The sequence below is a fragment of the Hipposideros armiger genome, unplaced genomic scaffold (assembly GCF_001890085.2).
Source record: "Hipposideros armiger isolate ML-2016 unplaced genomic scaffold, ASM189008v1 scaffold_187, whole genome shotgun sequence".
Lineage (NCBI taxonomy): Eukaryota > Metazoa > Chordata > Mammalia > Chiroptera > Hipposideridae > Hipposideros > Hipposideros armiger.
The window spans coordinates 76,802-98,897 of NW_017731537.1; the positions used below are offsets into that span (position 1 = coordinate 76,802).

Genomic DNA, 22,096 nt, shown 5'->3' on the forward strand with positions numbered 1-22,096 from the left:
TCTTTTTCTGTGTTCCTCTTGTCAGCGCCTCTTCTCATCCACCTAGATGGAGACATTTGGTGGTGCAGTGTGGGCAGAAGATCTTTCTGAGCATTGTTAGCGATAGAGAGGAGGCCAATGCCCGATGCCCTGGGTACAAACCTTAGTTCACCTTTAACTTGCTGTGTGGACTTGGGCAAGTGACTTACACTCTCAGTGCTTTCTTCCTCTGTGAAATCAGAATGATGAACATTCCTCATAAGGCTATTGAGAGAATTCAGTGAGACATTTATATAAAGCAGTTAGTATAAGGCCTGGTTTATAATAAGGTCTGTGGGACTATCAGCTCATATTATTAGTATGGTTAACAAATGCCAATTTTACATAAGTTACTGCACAAGTTTTCTAAGTGTCTACATGATCGGCATCAGTGAGAGGTGTTCTTGCTGCATCATATGTATAAATGCTAACCCTCAATTACTAGTTTCAGAAATGGCTTCTCTTAGTTCATAAAGCTGTGAAAAAAGAGAACATTCTTAATTCCTGTGCACAGTCATTCCTAGACAGTGTTCAACATGGTGTTCATTGTAGATATGAGGAAGCAGCTGCATAGGATACAGGTAGAGTTTCACACCTGGGGGAGGCCACCATTCATCACCTCTGATGCCAGCCTCCATCACCTTCAGGGTGTTTGGATTCCCCAAAACCTACCCTAAGCCCTAATTTTGTCTCTCCCTTCTCTGAGCAGCGCTTGGTAGTCAGTTCGATTTACTGAGAAGAGCTTTGATCTCTGACTTTTATGGATTTTGTTTTCTCAACATCTACTGTACGGGCTGTTGGGTTTTAAATGAGCTAATGCAGGTCAAGTGCCTAATGTAGGCCCTGGCACATAGCATTCAGTCAATGCTCGTTTGTTGTCATCGGTACAAGGCTCTTGGTGCTGTAATAGGATATGAAGTCCAGGAAGAGATGGATACAGGGTCACTCCATCTTCCCTCATTACCTACAAAGATGTCCTCATCATAGATTCAGAGGGAACTGGCTCATTCTTCATCCTTTATCTTTCTGTCTCCTATGGATCTGGGCCTGTCTTTCCTAGGTGCTCGGAAAACTTCATAGATGTTAATTAATATTTATACAGCACTTCTCCCATTTGGAGCAACATGCTGAACGCTGTGGGAGATGTCAAGGAAAGTTTGTATACAGCCTGATCACCCAGATGATCGTAAGAGCTCCATTTTTTTTTGGAGGTCAGGAGGAAATCAAAAGTAGCAGTAAGAAAATGACCAATTAGTCTTCCTTTTGAGAACGCTCAGCTCCAGTAAGCCCTTATACAAGTGAAGAGGATGACAAGGAAGGATGAAACAGTACAGCATTATTATAAGGGAGGTAACAGCCAGTATGTAAATGAGTACGACCACACAGGAAAGCTGTTTTGAGTCGGTGTGAATCATAAGACCAAAGTGAATGCATAATAGCCACCCTGCAAACTCGAGCTCTCCTGCAGAAGCTTGCCTGTGGACAGAAACGTCCCACCTGGCCTGAACAATGGAGCCACGTGATGGGATTCAGGTGTGGGTCTCAGTCTGCATGCTCATTAGTGTTCGATGATGCTCCGCAGTAGGCAGCCAGAGCCTCATTACTGTTCATAAGAGTAAGCTAATAATTACGAGTTGTGCATTTCCAAATGGTGACAAATAGAATGAAGAGGTAATGAGATGGGTAGGAATGGAGATCCCCTGACGCGTGCCTATCGTGGTGAGAAGATGAAGAAATGAAAAAAGTGCCGTTGTCATGCCAAGAGATATGGAGCAATACCTATTTGTCTGTGGAGCCCGGAAATGGGAAGGTGTATATCAGGCAATGAAAAGCAAAACTACCCTGGATGGAGCCCTGCATAATACTGCGCTGCAAAATTCATTATGGGGGAAGAAGGGTCAAGACTTGGGCTGACTTCCAATATATATTTTATTTAAGATTTCATGCTGGTGAAATATGCAGAAGCAGCTGTAGGGTGGGAGGAGCATTGTTTCGAGACCCCATGAGTAAGAATCTCTCTTGATTATCTATCTGCCATTGCAATAAGGTCTGACTATGTTGGCTGTAGTGAGACCATAATAAAGAGGCTATAGTTTGACTTTTTGTGATTTCATTTAACCAGTATTTTCTGAGGATCTAGAAGAAGCCAGTGGTTGGGTAGTCTGGGATGGCCTTGGATTCAAGACCTTGAATTTCGATCTTGTTATCAAGTGGGTTTTCCATATGCTATAGAACAGCATTGCCAGGAGATCTCTGTCACACAGTTCTAAACCTGTACCCTTACTAGGTCTTATCACCTGTAGCAAGTTAAGTACTAGATTTTATCATTATGTAATTATCTTCTCAAGAGCACAGCTAGAAATTGCTGAATACTCATATAGTAGAACACTTAAAATAGAAGTACGTCCATCTATAGATTATGAGTGACATGTAGCTATGATTGACACTCTAATTAGCCTTACTATTCCATTTTAGCAAAAATCTGTGAGTGGCATTGCTTTATCACAAAAATCCAGACATTTCACATCAGTCAAAAAATGGTGGAGTCATTTTTCTTGCGTGCAGAGGTAGTAATTATTGTCTTGTATTCACTTGTGTTGGGAGCTTTAATCTGTTCAATATTAATATTTAAAATATAACACAATATGGGTAATTTTGCTCTGGATTTCTTTTTTTTAACACGTCATAAGCCTTAAGGAAGAAATATAAGTGAAAGCCCTCGCGTGTCTCTCGCCCTCGAGAGAGCACTGAGAAAGGGATGCTAACATGTGGCTTCTGCTACTGGAAGATTATGGTTACTTTAAATTTACCATATAAGATTTTGGCACAAGTTCTGAGTTGAGCTTTCCACATACCTCTGCAGCCCATGGAGAGGAACTCTTATGAATCTTTTATTGCTATGTAAAGAGTGTAGTATAATTGGGAATGTAGTAGAAAATTTGGCTACTACAGAAGGACACATGATATTAAGGTGATATTTCAACCTGTAATTCTCTTCCTTAAGTATTGTTTTAATATCATAACCTGCAAGTTCCCCTCTGCTATTGCAGCCTATGTGAAGATATGGTTGGGGTAATTTTTACTGTTATGATGAATCTTAGCATCCATCAGATTGAGGTCACGCCATGCTTTGTCTTTCAGCTTAGAAGTCTTCCTATTTTATTCAGCCTTCTGTCTTTCTAACCTGAGTGGGTTATCTACAAATACAAACCTGATTTTCTAAATGGCTCTAGGCCTTAATGCTAGTGTTCTAGGTTCTCACCACCTGTATTTGGTTTGGTAGCAAACATTCCTTAAAATGATATAAGTAATTTTAAATTTATACATTTTTGCATATATGGTACTGTGTTTAATACTCCAGGTCAGATTGAAGTTTAAAACACATAGAACTCAGTCACGCATTTCCTGTATCTTTCTTTACTAGATGAAAAGAACTTTAGGATCATATTGGGTTGTTGGAAAAGCCATAATATATTTTTTCTGTTTTTCATTGCAAAAATGCATCATGACTTTTCCAACAACTCAATATATATACTGGGGGTGCCAAAAAATGTATACAAGTGGACACTTTGGTCAGCATTGCTCAAGCAGTAGTTTGCTATAATCAGAAATGTCTGGACTCTGATGGTAACCACTTTGAGCACCTCTTGTAATTGCAGAAGTCAAATGTGACCTGTATTCACCTTTTGTTATTGGTGTATATTAAGTATTACAATTTTAATAGTTTTCCTTTCTCAAAATGTGTATACATTTTTTTGGCACCCTCTGTACTTATATAACAGATGGGCTCTTTTTGAAAAACAGGTCTCTAGTGGGTCAGTCAGAGAAGGAGGTTGGCAGTTCACATTACCCAAGGATATTTGAAAATAATCCCTTTATATAGCTTCTCCAGTGCCTGGTCATGGTAGAAAATAAAAAGTTTGCAAAGAAGACAATAGGATTGATTCCAAACCTATTTTCTCAGTGAAAAAAATCATTAATTCCCAGATTTCACCTATTAGCTGTACACACACAAATGATTTAAAAACATTTTATATGTGGATTCACTATTCTATGACAATAAATGACTCATAATTACATCATATAAGACTATATATATTATAATTATATAAGTATAAGGCTATACATACCAGGAGCGCCAAAAAAATGTACACATTTTAAGAGATGTTATCTATGTATTACTTTTCGAAGGTGAATTAGAGTAACAGTGTGAAGTATGACATTCACTTAAAGATGACGTTAATTAAATGAATGCTAGCATCATTCATTGTAGTACAATTTTAATCCAGTTTTTCCCTTTCTTAAAATGTGTATATATTTTTGGCACCCTGTTTATATTAAATTATGTAAATATAAGGTTATTTATTATAATTATGTAAATATAAGTTGATGTGTATGATGAAGTTATGTTTTCCTTATTTGTATTTCATTCTTTCATTGGACAAATCAGCTACAAAGCAGGTGTCATTATTGGGGGGTGGTGTGATGGCAAGAATGTTACAGGTCCAAAGCTCTGTGGCACAACGCAGAGAATAGGTGTAAATACTTGTCAGGAAGTTGTCAGTGAATAGTCAGCAATAAGGAGTTCGTGGCCCTCACTGCACATTAGAATTACCATGGGGACTCCTACAAACAAACAAAAGTATAAGCCCCCAAAATACCCTGATGCCCAAGTCTCAGTTGGACCAATTAAAATAAAATATTTGGGAGTGGGCAGTTGGTAAGGATGTTGAGAAACTGAAACCTTCACTCATTGATGGCAGTAATGTAAAATGATGGAGTTGCTAAGGAAAATAGTTTGGCAGCCCCCAAAAAAGTTAAATATAGAGTTTCCATATGACCCAGCAATTCTGTTCCTAGGTATATACCCAAGAGAACTGAAAACATATGTCCACACAGAAACTTGTACCTGAATGTTCATAGCAGCACTATTCATAATAGCAAAAAAGTGGGAAAAAAACAAATGTCCATCAACTAATAAATGGATTAAACAATGTGGCATTCACACAATGAGATATTATTTAGCCTTTAAAAGAAATGAGGTACTGATACCTGCGACAATGTGGATGAACCTTGAAAACATTATGCTAAGTGAAAGAAACCAGATACAAAAGGCCTTATACTATATGATTCCATTTACATTAATTGTCCAGAATAGGCAAATCTATCCCCAGAGCAGAGACAGAAAATAGGTAATGATGGCCCAGAGCTGCAGGGAGCGGGGAGTGTGGATTACCTGCTAATGGATATGGGGCTTCTTTTCACAATCATGAAAGTGTTCTGGAATTAGGTAGTGGCCATAATCGCACAACTTTGTGAATATACTAAAAACCAGTGAAATGTATATTTTAAAAGGGTGAATTTCATGGTGTGTGAATTGTATCTCATTTTTTAAAAATCTTAGAAAAAAGTATATGGGAGTATGGGGTGACTTTTATTTTTATTAAGCTCCTGATATGATTTTACAACAGTAAAGATCATTTTAAAAAGCGAAATTTGAAAACTCAGCACTCCGTAGCTTAAATGTTTGTGATGTAAGTGTGTGCGTGTCTCCAGCTATCCATTTATATACCTTGCTTGTTTTCCAAATCATCGGTAAAACTGTGTTTGAGAGCCTGGCTAGCTATAAGTACATTGTTTCCTCAGTTAGATGACAGGTCAGGTTTTTTTCTGTTAAGGTTAGTGTTGCGATCCATTAGCCAGCAGCTTTTCAAGTTCATATACATTTTTGATTAATGTTTGAGCACCCAGTTTTTAAATGAAGTGAATTGAGATAGAAACATGTTTACCAGTGGTAGAAGTATCTGGAGTTTGTTTTTTGCAGTGTAGTTTCCTCTGCTGACTCCCAAAGAGGGTCATGTCTTCTATGGTTGGTCTAGATTCCCACCATTTGCTGAGTCACCTCTAATATGAAGACATTCATATTAGTGGTCACCTAATGGTGGTGCAGTGCCAAATATATGATTTTGCTTGTTTTTTATTTAACATTTGTATACCATTTATATAAAAGCATGATTTGAAGCAATTTACCAGTATTAACTTTCGTTAGCTGCCAATTAACAATTGTTTGTTGAATAAAATCTGGCATTACTTTTTGACAGGGTACAACCCTGACAATAATATGATGACCAGCCTTATCAAAGACTGTATGTGTGTCCTTGAGAAGAAAGAGCTGTTGTTATCCCCATTGCACAGGCTGATCCAATAGCTGCGTTCTTACCCTCTTTATCTCAGAGGTTCTGCTGGAATCAGGCTAGGATGGAGTTCTAAATCTCTTCTTTTAGGAAGCTCCCAAGAAGATTTTAATTGGAACTAGTGTGCAAACTCTTTTTGTTTTACTTCTCAAACTGTAATGGGCTTATTGACACACAAGGGATCTTATTAAAATGCAGATTGGGTTGGAGCCTGGAAATCTGCATTTCTCACAACTCTCAGGTGATGTAGACATTGATGATCAGCAGACCGCATTTTGATGACCAGCTTACTCTGTTGCTTGTGGAAATGATGCAGACGTTTTGTCCCAAAGAAGTCATTTGCCGTAGAAAGTGACGAGGTTTCCTGACAGTCTGTTGGTTAGAATTTCATAGCCTCATGAGCACGGCCCATTAGGTGCATTTGCTGAGTTTTGAGTTTCTTAAACTTTAGTTGGTAGGTTTTGAATGGCCCTCACATTCTCAGAAAGGAGTTTATATTTTGTGTTCTCCGTTTGATAAAATAATATGAAAATAATAGACATAGGCATAGATTCTGAATCACCAATCGATTGTCATATAACAGAGTACTATCCTGTGGTTTTGGCATCAAGAGATCCCCTAAAGTGACAGTGATCTTTAATTATGTGTCTCAGAGTGGGCTCCCTGAAATCTTAAATTCCCATTTGAGAAATCCATACAGAATATCCTGTATGAACAGTATTTTCTAATCAAGACCCTATAAAGTCCAGAGTGAATTTTAGTAAGCTACTTGATTTACTAGGTACATAACAGTTTTAAAATGAGAACATTGGATCTCAGTGATCTCTGAAGTCCTTTACTGCTAAAAAAATTCTTTTTTTTGTTTGTTTGTTGTTGTTTTTTTGTGGGTGGGGGGACAAGACTAGAAGCACATGACTGTTAAGTTAGCTGGATAATAACATTTGAAAACAAACCAGGAAGGAAGCTGAAGTGAGCTGTTGTCACCTCCTGTTGTAAATGGTGGGGAAATTTCACATTTTGGAGCACTTGCTTTTGTGGCCATTGAGCCTTATTCCACTACAAGTTAGGTTGCCTATCTAGACCTATCAGAAAATGACTGATCAAATCCACTGAGTTACAAAATTAAATGTGAATAGTAGAAACCTTCGTATTGCTTCCTTTCTGTTCACTAAATTTTGAGTTCTAAAAGTTCTAAAAATAATATGATGCTACTATCTAGTGAGAATAATAGGATACAGAGACGTAGAGAAAGGGTGTACAAATAACTTCCATAGCTGACAATTTGGGAAATGGAAACTCACTAAACACTGTGAAATCACATATTTTTAGTTCAAAATAAAATAAGTTATTACTAAGGAACACAAAAAAAATCAATTGGCTAAAAATATAAGACTTTGGTTTTCATTAATATACTTCAGCTCTGCTGTTTGGTTATAAAGAGATCTATGTAAGCCTTAGTCACTTTCTGGAATGAACCTAGTTCCTTCTATTTCTGTCTTAGCCAAGGCCCACGAATAAGTCTAAAGGCCTAAACCTCAGACTGAGGTCCCTAACCGAGCACTTGGTTCTCTGGATGGGACAAGCCATCATCTCCATATTTATTAAGAAACTGGCATCCCAGGAGATAATTTTTTTTTTCTGAGAATTCAAAAGAATATTGGTGTACCCAGCCTTCTTGTTTGGCAAAGAAGATTCAGCAATTTTACTTTAGCTCAAAATAAAATTGCTTTCTGCCATTTTCCTGTAAGAGGAAAGTCTTTTTTATTTATCTCAGCCTTGCAGACAGCTTCAGATCCTGGAGATGCAGGAATGCTTCCATCATACAATATTGGCTCTTATACTTTTCTCTACTTTTGTTCCCTTTATAGTTCCTGAAGTATTTTTCTTCTCCATTGAAATTAAAACTTGAGGAAGTATGTCTGCTGGCAGCACAGATAGGCAGAATTTTACTAAGTTAAAGAAGAAGCAAAATTGGATTTGAGCAAGGCCATATAATAACATTAGCATTTTGGGGTGCCAATGTCATGTGACAGACGTAGATATGCCTCACATGTGCTGTCATCCACTGTTTTCAGATGAGGTATCTGAGAATATCTGAGAGTGTGAAGTTCAGAGAATCATTGCAGATCAGGGAGTGGCAGAGACAATGCTCCAGTGCATGTTCTCTGAACTCTCATTTCAGCTCTTCATGCTTCCTCTCAACAAATGGTAGTTTGTGAGTTGTGTGGACATATCAAAAGAGAAGGAATACTGATGAGGTCAGATGGCAGTCAACATTTCAAATTGTTGGCAGGCCAAACTCATGAGAAGAAATGTATAATAGAATTACATGAGCTTGTTGGCAAGGGTTGTGTAGGAAGGAGAGAAATGAGAAGCCAGGTAGCCTTGGGTAGAGGAGAAATGGGAAACAAGCCTAAATTGTAACCCTAGGAGTGAGTTTAATGGACAGATGACTATCAGAATGAATGTAATCATTATTTAGATGGATTGGAGCTATTTTCCCAAAAGGCATCTCGAAGAAATAAAAATATGAGAAGACTGAGAAAAGAATTAAGAGAGGGAGAATTAATAGAAATGTTAGGTAGAATCCCTGACAGGCAGGGAAGTAAACTGAGGCCAGGGAATATTTGAAGGCATACTGGACAGGAATATAAATAATGCACTGAAAACTGAAGACCTCACATGAAAAAGGTGAATGGGCCACCAAACAGGAGGACTCAGGAAAATAGGCTGTAGTGGGTTGAATAGTGTACCCCCTGAAAAGAACATCAGAACTCAACCTTATTTGAAAATAGGATCTTTGCAGATGTTATTAGTTAAGATGAGGTAATACTGGATTAGAGTGGGTCCTAAGTCCAATTACTTGTGTCTTCATAAGAAGAGACAACACACAAAAACATAGTCATGTAAAGATGGAGGCAGAGATGGGAATGATGCTTGGACAAGCCAAGGAGTGCCAGCTATTTTTGGCAACCACCAGCAGCTAGGGAATGGCCAGGATGAACTCTGCCCTAAAGCTTTTGGAGGGAGCAGGGCCCTACCAACACCTTGATTTCAGTCTCCTAGCCTCCAGAACTGTGAGAAAATAAATGTGTTGTTTTAAGCCACCTGGTTTGTGATAATTTGCTACCACAGCCCTCAGAAACTAATGCATAGATCATTCAACAAAACTCCAACAGTTTTGAGATAAGAACTAGAGCATCCTCCAGTGAACAGGAACTTGGTTGTCACTGGACTTTTTTCCTAGCAACACCAGGATGTGAGAGGGCAAAGGAGTCAGAGTTTCAAAGTGTCGCAACAGCAAATTTAAGTTTAAGATTTTATTTCTGGTTACTATATTTAAATGGGAGGCTAAAAGATATCATGTATAAAATCTCAGTTTGCCACATATATATAGACCCTCTCTGGAAGTAACTTTAGAGAACATTATAGGAAAAAAAAAATCCAGGAAGAAGAAATGAAATGTGGGAAATAAAGAGCAAGTAGAGAATTGAATGATTTTTGCATAAAGAAACAATAACAACTTTAGTTCCTAGGAGTGTGAAAAGCTAGATAATCAGAAAATTGTCCACTAAAAATAATTGGAAATGCTGTATAAGATATACAAATATTCATTCAAAAGAATAGATGAACTTTGAATAAAGGAGGGGGGCCCAAAAAACAAAGAAGTTAAAATTCAAAAGAGGAAGTAATGCTTAGCCCATTATTGACGCATTGTGTGAAAGGGATGTCTGTAGAACTTTTTTAATAAGATAAATGAAAAATACGATTGCTGGAGTAAGCAGTGCTTTGCAGAAGACTACAACCCCTCCCCCCAGCATATCAATATTTGAAATGATAACATGATATTATTTCAACATATCAGAAATTGGATAGGGGAAGATGGTGGATAAGATCTGAAAGACATCCAAGGTGGTAAGAATATGCTAAAGACATAGATATTGATTTGCTTTTAGATATTGATAGGAACATTGAGCATTAGTATGGATTGTAATAAAAATAACCACTATTGAAATAAAAGTGGAATGCATAATTTCATACCCACAGGAAAAAAGTTGATCTAGCCAGTGAAAGTAGGATGGAGAAAAAGGTGAAACAAAAAGGTGAAATATGTTCAAAATAAGCTCAAACAATGATTGGTATAAATGTGTGGGGATAAGCTAATCATGACAAACTGTCCAACAGATAGAAAATGAAATGCTCTAATATATTGTTTATAAAATCCATTTAAAATGCATTTAGGTTGAAGATACGGGGATGGCAAAAGTTACACTTGTCAGATACAAACAAAAAGCAAAAGGCATGATAGATCGAGAGAGTAAAACAAGCAGGGACATATACATATGCAATAGTATAGAAAGCGTAATTTATGCCATTTGACAGCGATTAAGCAATTGTAGTTAGAAATCTAATAGTCTTTTCAGAAACTGATGCAACCATGAGAGTAAAAGTAAACAGAGAAAGATTTGGATAACAATGAGTTTGCTCTACCACGTGTACAGAACTTCTCAATCAATACAGAATATATCTTGTTTTGGGGCATGTGGATTACACACGTGCTTCATCTTTTAATGGATCAAGAAGGAAGCCTCAAATTCTAAAAACATCAACATTTTAGAGGTTCTTTTTTCTAACGACAGTGCTTTAAAAACAGTCATCACTAACAGAAAGATAGCGAAACACCCCATATGTCTGAAAATGAAAAGACATACTATGAAATAACCCTTAGGTTAAATAGGAAGTGACAACAAGAATAGCAAAATTTTAAAGCTGACTGATAATAAATGCGCATTGGGTCAAAATTTGAGAGAGAGAGCTAATGGAATGCTTTGAAGGCAATATATAGTTTTTGTTACCCAAGGGAAAAATAGAAAGTCTGAAACCCCATAAGCTCAAGGTTTGACTCAAGTAATTAGAAAACAAGTAATTAAAGTTCAAGCAATAAAGGAAAAAACAAATATAAGTTCAGAAAATAAGCAACAAAGATCATTAATAAAAGCAAAGAAGTAAAATATGGTTCTTTGAGTAACTTAATAGGCTATACATATTTTTTTAAATTAAATTTCTTGGGGTGACATTAATTAATAAAATTATATCGGTTTCAAATGTACAATTCTATAATACTCATATATCATCTATATATTGCACTGTGTGCTCACCACCCAAAGTAATCTTTCATTCCCATATATTTGACCTCTTTCTTACATATAAATCTTGTAAGACTGATGAAGAAAAACATATACACATGAATAACAAAATGAACAACAACAACAAGATAAACAAAATATAAAATAGGTCAAAGAAACAATTAATGGATTACATTTTAATCTACTGAAATAATATGATGACTGTTTACCAATAATGATGAAAATTTAGGTGAAAAGGATATATGCCTAAAAAAATTGATGCAAGAAAAAAACTTCATCAGAAACCATTAAATAAATTGTAATTATTGTCAAAACTTAATCCTCCCAGCAATATAGAAAGAGGTCCAAACAGTTTGACAAACGAGTTCTAGTTAACTCTCAAGGGACAGAAAAATCCTTGTTTATAAAGCTTCTTATAGAAAAAAGAAAAAAAAAAGCCAACCTTTTAAGTTTGATTTTGAAAACAAAAACCAGAGAAAAAAAATATTGGCCAACTTTATGATATTCAAAAACACTGAGAATTCAAATGGCAGTGTATTACAAAATAATACATTGTGACTAAGTTGAATCATAAAAGTAAAAGGATGTTTTCAGTGTTTTTTAAAAAAATTGTTACTGTAATCTACCACATTAATGGAAAAGAAGAAGAAATTGTGTAATCAATGATAAAGAACAAGCATTTAGTATTTTTTTTCCTTTTTAAATGGAACCAACCCTTAGCAAACTTCAAACAGAGATATTGTTTAACTTGATAAAGGCTTTTCACTAAAAACCTATGTCAGACATCATTCTTAATGGAAAAAAACCCCCACAAAACTTTAAATTCATTCCTTTTAAGGTTGGAAAGAAGACAAGGATGCCTGTGTTACTTCCACTTCTCAACATTCTCAGATCTCTGACCAAGGCAGTAAAACAAAGAAACCAACAGAAGGAGAACTGAAATGAAAAATGTATTGTCGCTTTTCTAAGTAAGATCATGTACAGTCAACCCTTGAACAGCATAGGCTTGAACTGTACAAATCTACTTCCACATGAACTTTTTTCCAATAAACATACAGTTGCCTCTCTGTACCCCTGGTTTCACCTTTATGGTTGGGAATAGGCAGGTGTGGAAAGCCAACTTAACTTATACATGATTTTTGACTGTGTGGGGTCAGTACCCCTAACCCTTGTGTTGTTCAAGGGTCAACGGTATACAGAAAACCAAAGAGAATCAGCAGAAACTATTAGCAATACTAGAGTTCAGCGAGGTTGCCAGCTTATAAGAGCAACATACAAAAATCAATAGCTTTCCACTGTATTGGGAGTAACCAATTACAAACTATGATGATAATAAGATGCCATTTATTATAGTGACACAAACTAAAAACTATCTAAGAAAGAATTTATTAAACATATAAGAGAAATTTAAAACCCTATTATAAGAGTTTTATTAAGGTATTATGGAATGTAAATGCAATGTTCATAAATGGATTGAAAGAATATTGTGAAGATGTCATATTTCTCCCATTAAAATTTAAATTGAGTGTAATTACAATTAACATCTGAGCAAGAATTTTTATTTGAGGGACAGAGTAGAATCTAAAATTTATATAGGAGAATAAATGAAGAGGGATCCTCCCTCTATAAGGCATAAACATTGTACAGCAGGAGTTAGTAAAGCTGTAGTCCACAAGCCAAATCCACGCTGTGGACTGTGCTTACAAATAAAGTTTTATTGGGACACAGCCACAATCATTCATTTATGTGTTGTCTATGGCTGCTTTCATGGTGCCATAACAGAGTTGGATAATTACAGCAGACTGTGTGGTCCACTGAATCTGGGCCTTCAGAGAAAAAATTTGGTGGCTCCTGTTCTCCAGCATCTGGCATAGAATCAGAATATAATAAAGTCCATATTCATTCCTATGTATAAATGGGAACTTGGTTGATCATTCCCAGCAAGTGGTGCTAGGACAATTGGTTCACAAGAGGAGAAAAATGAAATCGTTTCTGTACTTCATACCATAAACACAGCTCCAAGGGGATTAAATACCTAGCTGTTAAGAGTGAAAATATAAAGCTGATAGGTGAAAATTTAAGAATATATTTTTGTAACCTTATGGTAGAGAAGGGTTTGTTATAAGATGCAAAGAATACAAACCATAACAAGACAATTGATGAATTCATCAAAATGAATGTTTTTTGTTTCATGGACGTTATGATAGAAAAACTAACAGATGGTGAACATACAATTGTCATGTTTAATAGACCAGAATCAGTATTTAGAATATACAAGGGACTTTGGGAAAATCAGAAAAGAGAAGAAAGGAAACCAGTACAAAAGAGGGCAAAGTATTAAGTGGAAATTCATAGAGGAGAATATATGCATACATACACCCCAGTGGAGACAAGCAGATTACAATGAAGAGATGCCGTTTTGCCTGAAAAGCCAGGAAATCAGATGTTCTCAAGTGCCGGCAAGGATATGGGGAAACAGAAGTCTGTGTGTATTCCTTCTGGGAATGCAAACTTTACATATATGTTGTAAAATTTATGTATATAACCTAAAACCCAATAATGGGATTCTAGCATAGATACCCAGAGAGATGTACGTATGGATGGTCATCACAGTGTTACTTCATAGTGAAAGGTTGGATAGATTCCCAAGAGAGGGATTGCTAGGTCATATGGTAACTCTTCTTAATTTTTTGAGGAATCTCCTTGGATGGACCTTGAGATTATAGTGTTAAGCAAAATAAGTCAGACAGATAAAGTCAAGAACCATATGATTTCACTGATATATGGTATATAAAACTGAAAACGACAAAAGAACAAAAAAGAAAGAAAGAAAGAAACAAAAGCTCATAGACACAGACAATAGTTTAGTGGTTCCCAGAGGGTAAGGAGGGGAGAGGGTGGTAGATCAGGGTAAAAAGGATCAAATATGTGGTGATGGAAGGAGAACTGACTCTGGGTGGTGAACACACAATGTGATATATAGATGATGTATTACAGAATTGTACACCTGAAATCTATGTAACTTTGCTAACAATTGTCACCCCAATAAACTTTAATTAAAAAAAAAGTTGGAGATAAGGTAGCTCTTCAGCTCTAGAAGGACAAGGAAAATCACAGTGAAGTACAGTGAGAGAATAAGCAGCGAGAAAGAGCGAATTACATCTATTTATAGCAAAATGAACATCTCGAACAATGTTGGGAGAAAAAGGCAGAATGAGATTTAAAGCATGATACAATTTATGTACAAATTTAAAAACAACATACAAGCTCCCTAGGTATTTTTGACATATAAAATATGTATAAAAATTCAGTGAAGATTATAAATACAATAATCATGAAACAGTGAAGGCCTGTGGTGGCAGAGGATGGAGTGGGGGGTGAGCATAGAGGATGAAGGGGAGCTGATGATGAGGAAACTGAAAACCAAAAGAGTGGTTCATGAACACATAACAGTAGCCCGTCAACCAGAGCCAATGCTTAAGTCAATGTTATACAGTTGTCCTTAAGAGGAAACAAATTCCTGGAACAGTACTCCTTCCTGCACTGTTAGAGCTGGGTGTTCAGTGTCATCAGGGTTGGGCCTCTATCTTGGCTCTGCTGTCCTCTCAGTGTTGGCTCTGGTATCAGGTAGACTGTCTTTAGTGTGACCTCCAGCTGTTTCAGGTTTATGTCCCACCAGTTTGGCAACTTAGCAGAAAGAAAGCCCTTTCCCCACAACATCAGCAGGAACCCTCTCGTGGATATTTCTCCTTTTGAAAGGCTAATATTTTGTCCTGTGTCCCCTTCTGAACCAATCATGTGACAGAGGACTGAGAATGCCTGGCTTACTTTCCCATCCCTAAAACCAGCAATAGGAATAGCCCCACATAGAGAATATGGTGGTAGTATGTTACCCAAAGAAAAGTCAGGGTGGTTGGTATGGCCAGAACTATACAAAGTTGATGCTGGGGAGTTGAAACACCACAGATAGCTGCAGGGGACTAGAATCAATGCTTGATTTGTAGAATTTTTTTGTCAAATAATTGCAATGAATTGCCATGTTTATTCCAGAAAAACTAGGGAAAATGATTAAAGTTTAACTCCAAAGATCTGAAGCCCTGCCATTCGCATTATACTTGTTTCATTTGGCCCCATGGTGTAAATCTGTGACAAATAGGTGAACTTGGTATGAAGGGCAGCTATGTAATTGCTGGAGTCGATTGTGTTAGAAGGAATGGATAGTGAACTTCCTATCTCGGTATATTCAAGCATAGGCTAACCAGCTTCTTGGTAAGCATTTTGAAAAAAGGACCCGAGGGCTGGGAGAATAAGGGGTCTGGTCAAAGATTCTGAATCATCTACACAGCTCATTAAAGCATAAATGCTGGGCCCTTCTCCTTGGGTTCCTGGTTTGGTAGGTCTGAAGTAGGACTTGATAATTTGCATTTCTCATAAGTTCCGAGGTGGTGCTGATGCAGTGGGTCCAGGGAAACACCTTGAGAACCACTGGGTTAGATGACTTTCAACATCCTTATTTTTATGACATAGTTTATAAATGTTCTAGAAACTAGTAGTTGTAGCAGGTACAAGGCAAACCTACCATCTTATTTCTTTGTATCAGAAATGTATTAGGTTCTGGCTTTGCAGGTGCTTCTGTCTTTTGGGCCAATGAGAACATTAGAATCATTAAACACATTTATTGGTGTGCTTTATAAAATAGTCAATCGTTTTCTGATGTCATCCTTTTCTGTAATCCTGTTTCTGTTGCCCCATGGGTTGATCTGTCTTCATCAATTTTGGAGGAGGGTTGTTCCTGAATCAGTAAACTGAGGTGGTTTCCCAAGGAGGGCATGTCTTAGTCATTCAGAAGGTAACTTATTCATGTATAGTCAGTCATCTGACAGAAAATCATTCTTTGGTACCCTAGATGTCAAGTGCCAATCTCGCCTTATCTCCGCCCCTCCCCACCACCATGGCTTTCCCCCCACAAGAGGATATAAAACACTTCACATACCTTGCTGCACCCTGGCTCTCTTGTCAACCAGGAGCTGTTCTCATCTTCAACTGAACTATATATTGCCCCTTCCTTTTTCCTCATTTTTTTTTCTCTTTAATTTTAGAAATTTTACTATAATAGTTCTCTGGGAATACTCACATTTCTGTAATTGTAGGCAAGTTCAAACAGTGTACTTAAGAAAGATAAAACCTTTTGAGGAAAGCATTTAAGAATTAGGTGGTTTGGAGTTGAAGCTTACCTATTAAAAAATTTAGCCTAGCAAAGATGATGAAATGGATGGGTAAAAGTAAAAGTACCTAATAGATTTGGGTTAAGGTGGCAACCTGAAGTGCAGAGGGATTTAAGAAGACTGTTTTGCTGTCCATGTGTAAGCTTCTGCTTGAAAACAGCAACTCCAGTCAGGGCCACTCTGGTAGGGAAAATGGCATATTTCAGGAGGAGTTACCCAGTATACATCTTTGGACCTTAAATAGGGAACAGCTTAAATGATGTCTCCTTCTCCACTGAGAATCTATAGTAATGGAATTAGCTTTCTTTAATGTGATATATAATCTGAGTGTCTCATTTGAATTTTATAAATACTCCTTTCCTAAGTCGTCTTCTCTTTCAGACTTCAGCTGTGAAGAAATGTCATTCAGATTCGGCCAACATCTCATCAAGCCCTCTGTGGTGTTTCTCAAGACGGAACTGTCCTTTGCCCTCGTGAACAGGAAACCTGTGGTACCAGGACGTATCCTTTTGTTTTAAAGAAGAAAAATAAAAAGACCAAATGAATGCAGGGTTGGCCTCCAATGTCTGTCCCAAAATGTAAACAAGGATTCCACATCCCTCCCTCTTTGGAGAAACCAGGTAAGATGTTACATTTATTCTGAATCCAGTTGGTGGCACCAGAAACATGTTTGATTAGTGTTGTGGAACTTCTGAAAAAGAGTTGCGTTGCTTAGCAACAATGCCTGAGGAGGTGAGTTTTTGCTTGACCTTTTCACTATGGTAGCTGAGTAAATAAATAGGTGCTTCTGAAATGGTCCCAATGAATGGGCACTTTGTTTTCACCTGTCAATTGTGAATTTTAATAGTATGATAGAGATTGGGTGGCACTTTTGTGACGTGGAATTAAGATATGAATACATGAAGATTTGAGACTCACTTGGTTTCTTTACCTCTGGGAGATCATTCAAGCTAGGAACTTTAATTCAATTCATATACATAAGTATGCTTAAAATATTTTTTTCCTGTTAGGGTCTGACGTAGCATTTTCTCTTGGAAAACATCCCAGCTTCTAGGTCATTGTCCAGAGTCGTGCATGGTAGTTGTTTTATTTCCTCCCCACCACTGAGTTGTAGTCTTTCCTCCTTATGACTCCAGTAGGAGCTTTATTCTTTGCAGTGGGCATAGCAGAATTGGTGAAATGCTCTGGAGAGTAATTTATATGCGGTTGAAAGCATCACTCATGACTGTGTGCATATGACTTTTGTACTGACTCTTTAGAATTTTTTTTCTTTCCCCCTAGCTTAATTTACTATGCAGAGTGTAAATAAGCATACAATTTCATATTTTAAGGCAACAAGCATTTTCCACACTGAGACATGATTTTACTTTGAAATAAATTTCTAGTAATTCTAAATCTACAAATATGTCAAGATATTTTTTAGAGTAAGTTATATTTTTTTCAGTGAGAATTTGCAGAGTGCTTGAGAATTTTATGAATAATCATCCTTGGCCACGTGACTATGATACATTGAAAAAAAGTACAAACAAGGAAACATGTCCCGAAAGATAACTGTGATTTTATGATTGATTCCAAATTCCTTGTATTCATATTCTAACTAAATTAATTTTGTAAATTAATAAAACTATGATCACAGCTACAAACTAGTAAATGATATGTACATTTTTTCTTGATGATATATAACTTTAAAATTTTTAAGATAGCCTAAATTATAAATACTCAATATTGGAAAATTTTATTCTTTTATTTATTATTTTTAGTAAAAAAATGAAAGTTAGAATGATTTAGAAATGCCTATAAAACAGAACAGTTTTAAGTTGTATACCAGTTTTATGTTGAGTTCTTCTCAAAAACCTGAAGTTCTTGAAATAACAGAAGCATTTCATTTTTCATTTGATTTTGCTGCAAGTTTGAGGTTGTGTTTTCCCTTTGAGAAATTTTATTTTTAAGTAAAATGCCTGAGAATCCCAGTGCCAAAACAACATGATTTAAATGCCATGTCTCTTTGGGCGCCAGCTTTAATTGACTTCTATCAAGGAACAGGGGGGCCCTGGGATAAAAATGTGAATTTAGATGAATAAATCTTAATTCCTTGGACTGTGAAAATTGAGGTTGTAGAGTAGCACTCTTTTTTTAATGGTTAATAATGGGATGAACTTTGCATTGTGAATTTTTTACTTATATCTTGAGAGTAAGAAACTTGAGTTTTCGACTTTTTAGCCAACTCTGAAAGTGTGATTTGTAAGACCTGGGTCATACATATTTTTGAACTCACGAAAAGTTGAGATGTCTGCTTCTAGAGCAATGTCTATACTGAATAGTGAGCAAGTAGTGAATGATGACCAGCTTTCTCCAAGATGGCACTGGAATTGCCATTTTGGAAATGAGTTCTGGTCAGTTACCATATCTTTGCGTGAAAACCAAGGACACAGGGAACTTTGTATTACAATTATGAAACCTCAGTTTGTTTGGAAGGTAGCAAGAAGGACCCAGCCCTTTCTGAGGATGAGAACAGTGAAAACCGGAACATTTTTGTAATCAGTACACTTTGTAAGGCTATTTCACATCTACCATGTTTAAAGTGGTTCAGTGCCAGTAGGTAATGTGTTCAGACAATCCTTTTTGTGTGATGATTTTGTAACTTTTTATTTTACTTTACCTTTGTAAACTCTGTTAAATGACAACTGTGAGAAGAATTGTGATAAGTTACTTATTCGCTTGCAGGAAGGGATGTTCTCTTGCCCTGTGATTTGGGAATTGAAGCTGTGGATAGCTCTGCCCACTAACATTTCATAAAAATAAACGTGAGATGTCTGCAATTGGGTTTCAGCTTTCCCCAGTGTTCTATTCTGTTTTCCCTCAGCACCTTTGGGTAGGTCATCTAATTTTTTGCACCCTCCCCGTGTCTGGACTTCTCCGATCCAGCCTACACCTCATTCTAAACCACAGGTCTGATTATATCCCCCTTTCATTCCCTTGCTTACAAACAACTAATGTGTTTTTCTTTTTCTTTTTTTTTTTTTTTTTAGGATAAAGCCCAAACTCTTTAGCAAAGTTTTAAAAAAAGTTTCATTATCTTGAGTCATTGAGCCATAAAGTTTCATTACCTTTCCAGCTCTTTCCTAAATGGGGGCTGTGCTTCCATTACCACACTTTCTCCTGCAACCCTCTTCACTTGTGATCCTTTCCATCCTTTTCATTTCAACCAAAGTGCTTTGATACCTGTCCCCCCTTTTTAGGAAAACAATACTCTGTCCTTTTAGTGACACTTGGCTAGTTAGTCACATGTTGACTCCCTCAGTAGTTTATTCCTGAGCTCCTACTCTGTTCCAGGTACCATGCCAAACATGTATCCAAATCTGCTTCATGTTACAACCATTTGCATCCCTGTTTATCTCTGTCCTGAGTCATTGGTTCCTAGGAAGGAGTGGGGGTGAGACCTGCTCTTGCACATCTTTATTCCTTAGCATCCAAAAGTACTTTGTTGACTGAATTTAAAGTGAACCTGTGAACACCAGGAGCATACGGCTCTTTGTGATTAATGGAATTGGGCAATAGAGTCTGCTGAAATCCTGCCTTTTCAGTATTCCCGTACCAAAGCCAAGTCTTATCACCCTTTTATTCCAGATTTTTTGGTATTATGTCCAGGCTGTATTTTCCCAACTTTCCCTTCATCTCCATCCATTACAACCCTGTTTCCATTTCTGTTTTATGAGTGTACCAAGTTAAGTCTAAAAGCAGTGAATGAATTGATGGCAGATGGGAAAAGATTCTTTTCCATTTGGGTGGGTTTTTTTTGTTTTTTTTTTTTTGCTTGGTAATTCATTAGTGAACAAGCCTATGTTATAAAGGCAAAATATTGACATTTTTATGTGAACCAGAAAATTTTATTTTGTATTTTTGATGATTTCTTTTTAAAAAGAGTGTTTAGGTAGCTTCTGAGGAATGTGTCATTCATGAAAGACTTGTAAATGTCATTTTGACCTTGCGCCCTTGCTAACATTTTGCTCCCCACCCGTCAACCTTTTTTTTTCCTTATGACTTTGCTCACTGACTTTTTCATACCTTTCAGAGGAGGAAATGAACTGTCAGATCAGGGTCCGAAGATATGCTTTTAAAGCAAGACTATTTGCTTCACTCTCAAAAGAGCCACTTCAGTCCCTCCTGGTCCCCACCTAAAGCAAACACTTCTGTTCATTGCAGTGTTTAAAGCCAATTGAATAGGCTTTGGCCTCTGTGGTGCAACACTCTAGAAAAATATGTCAAAATGTCTTTAATCCATTAATTTCTTGTTCCTGGAAAATGCTTCTCAGAGTGTATTGGTGAGAAAACTGAAACATTTCAGAGATTGCATCTTTAGAATTCTGCAGTGAACATTTTATTCATGTAGTTCAGTGCAGCCCAGCTATTGTTCATGGCTTAAGTAAATCTGAACCACTATGGTCAAAACTTCTGCCCACCCCCTCTCCTTGCCTGGGCTGTTACTACCTCTCATCTCGAGTTGAGCATGAAAAATGGATTTGAACATTAGCAGAATCCATTTGGGGCTGGGGCTTTTATTGTAAATAAAATTATTCATTTGTTATGTCCTGTTGTTTTCAGCAGTCTATTGATCTTTGGGTTGCTGTTCAGAACGGCATACGGAGCTCTAACATAAGGGGAACGTGCAACATTTGCGGATGGGCTGAATGCAGTGTGTAATGACAGAGACAAACCTTGCTGGCTGGCCATACTATATTATACAAATCATTTGTCAATAGTTTATTGAATCAGTTATTAAACAGAGCAGATTTTTCCAAACAGAAGCATTGCACGCAGAATGTTATTGGCCAAACAATGTTAGGATGATGCATTGAGGACAGGCTTACAAAGTATTGGATTGTTGGAAAAGTCATGACGCATGTTTGCGACAGATGGCACTAGTTCATTTTTGGAAGTACTAGAATCATTCACATCTATGTTATTGCTATGTCATTTGACAGCTGACAATTATAGCTTTATTCTGAAAAAAAAAATGGAGCAATTTGGTTGAGTTTTGGAGATTTTACAACAAGTTGAAGATGGAAGACCAAACTGTGCATTTTTGCCATATTTTACTGTTTTACTTCCATAAAGGGAAGAACATGCATCAAGCTTGTGAAAAGTTACATAAAGTTTACGGTGACAATGCTTTACAAGAACGATGGTTCACGAAATTCCGTGCTGGTGATTTTGATCTCAACGATGCTCCTCTATCAGGGAGGCCCACCGAGGTTGATGATGACAAAATAAAGGCATTGATTGAGTCAAACCCACATTACACAACATGAGAGACTGCAGAAATATTGAACATCCATCATTCAAGCATTCACGACCACCTGAAGAAGCTGGGATACATAAGCACATTCAATATTTCTGTTCCGCATGAACTCAAAGAAGTTCATTTGAAGGCATGTATAAACATCTGCAATATGCTCATTAAACATGAGGAAAACGATACTTTTTTGAAGTGACTGATAACTGGTGATGAGAA

General features: G+C 36.9%; 1 protein-coding gene across 2 annotated transcripts in view; it reads left to right on the forward strand.

Annotated features, from left to right (window-relative positions):
* FHIT (fragile histidine triad diadenosine triphosphatase) overlaps positions 1-22,096 on the forward strand; it is an 874,164-nt gene that overhangs the window by 17,466 nt on the left and 834,602 nt on the right. For both annotated transcript variants that reach the window (XM_019652776.1, XM_019652777.1), the window contains exon 2: positions 16,966-17,085. In XM_019652776.1, coding sequence (XP_019508321.1) covers positions 16,983-17,085 — 103 coding nt within the window. In that variant the 5' untranslated portion in view covers positions 16,966-16,982. The remainder of the gene's footprint in view (positions 1-16,965; positions 17,086-22,096) is intronic.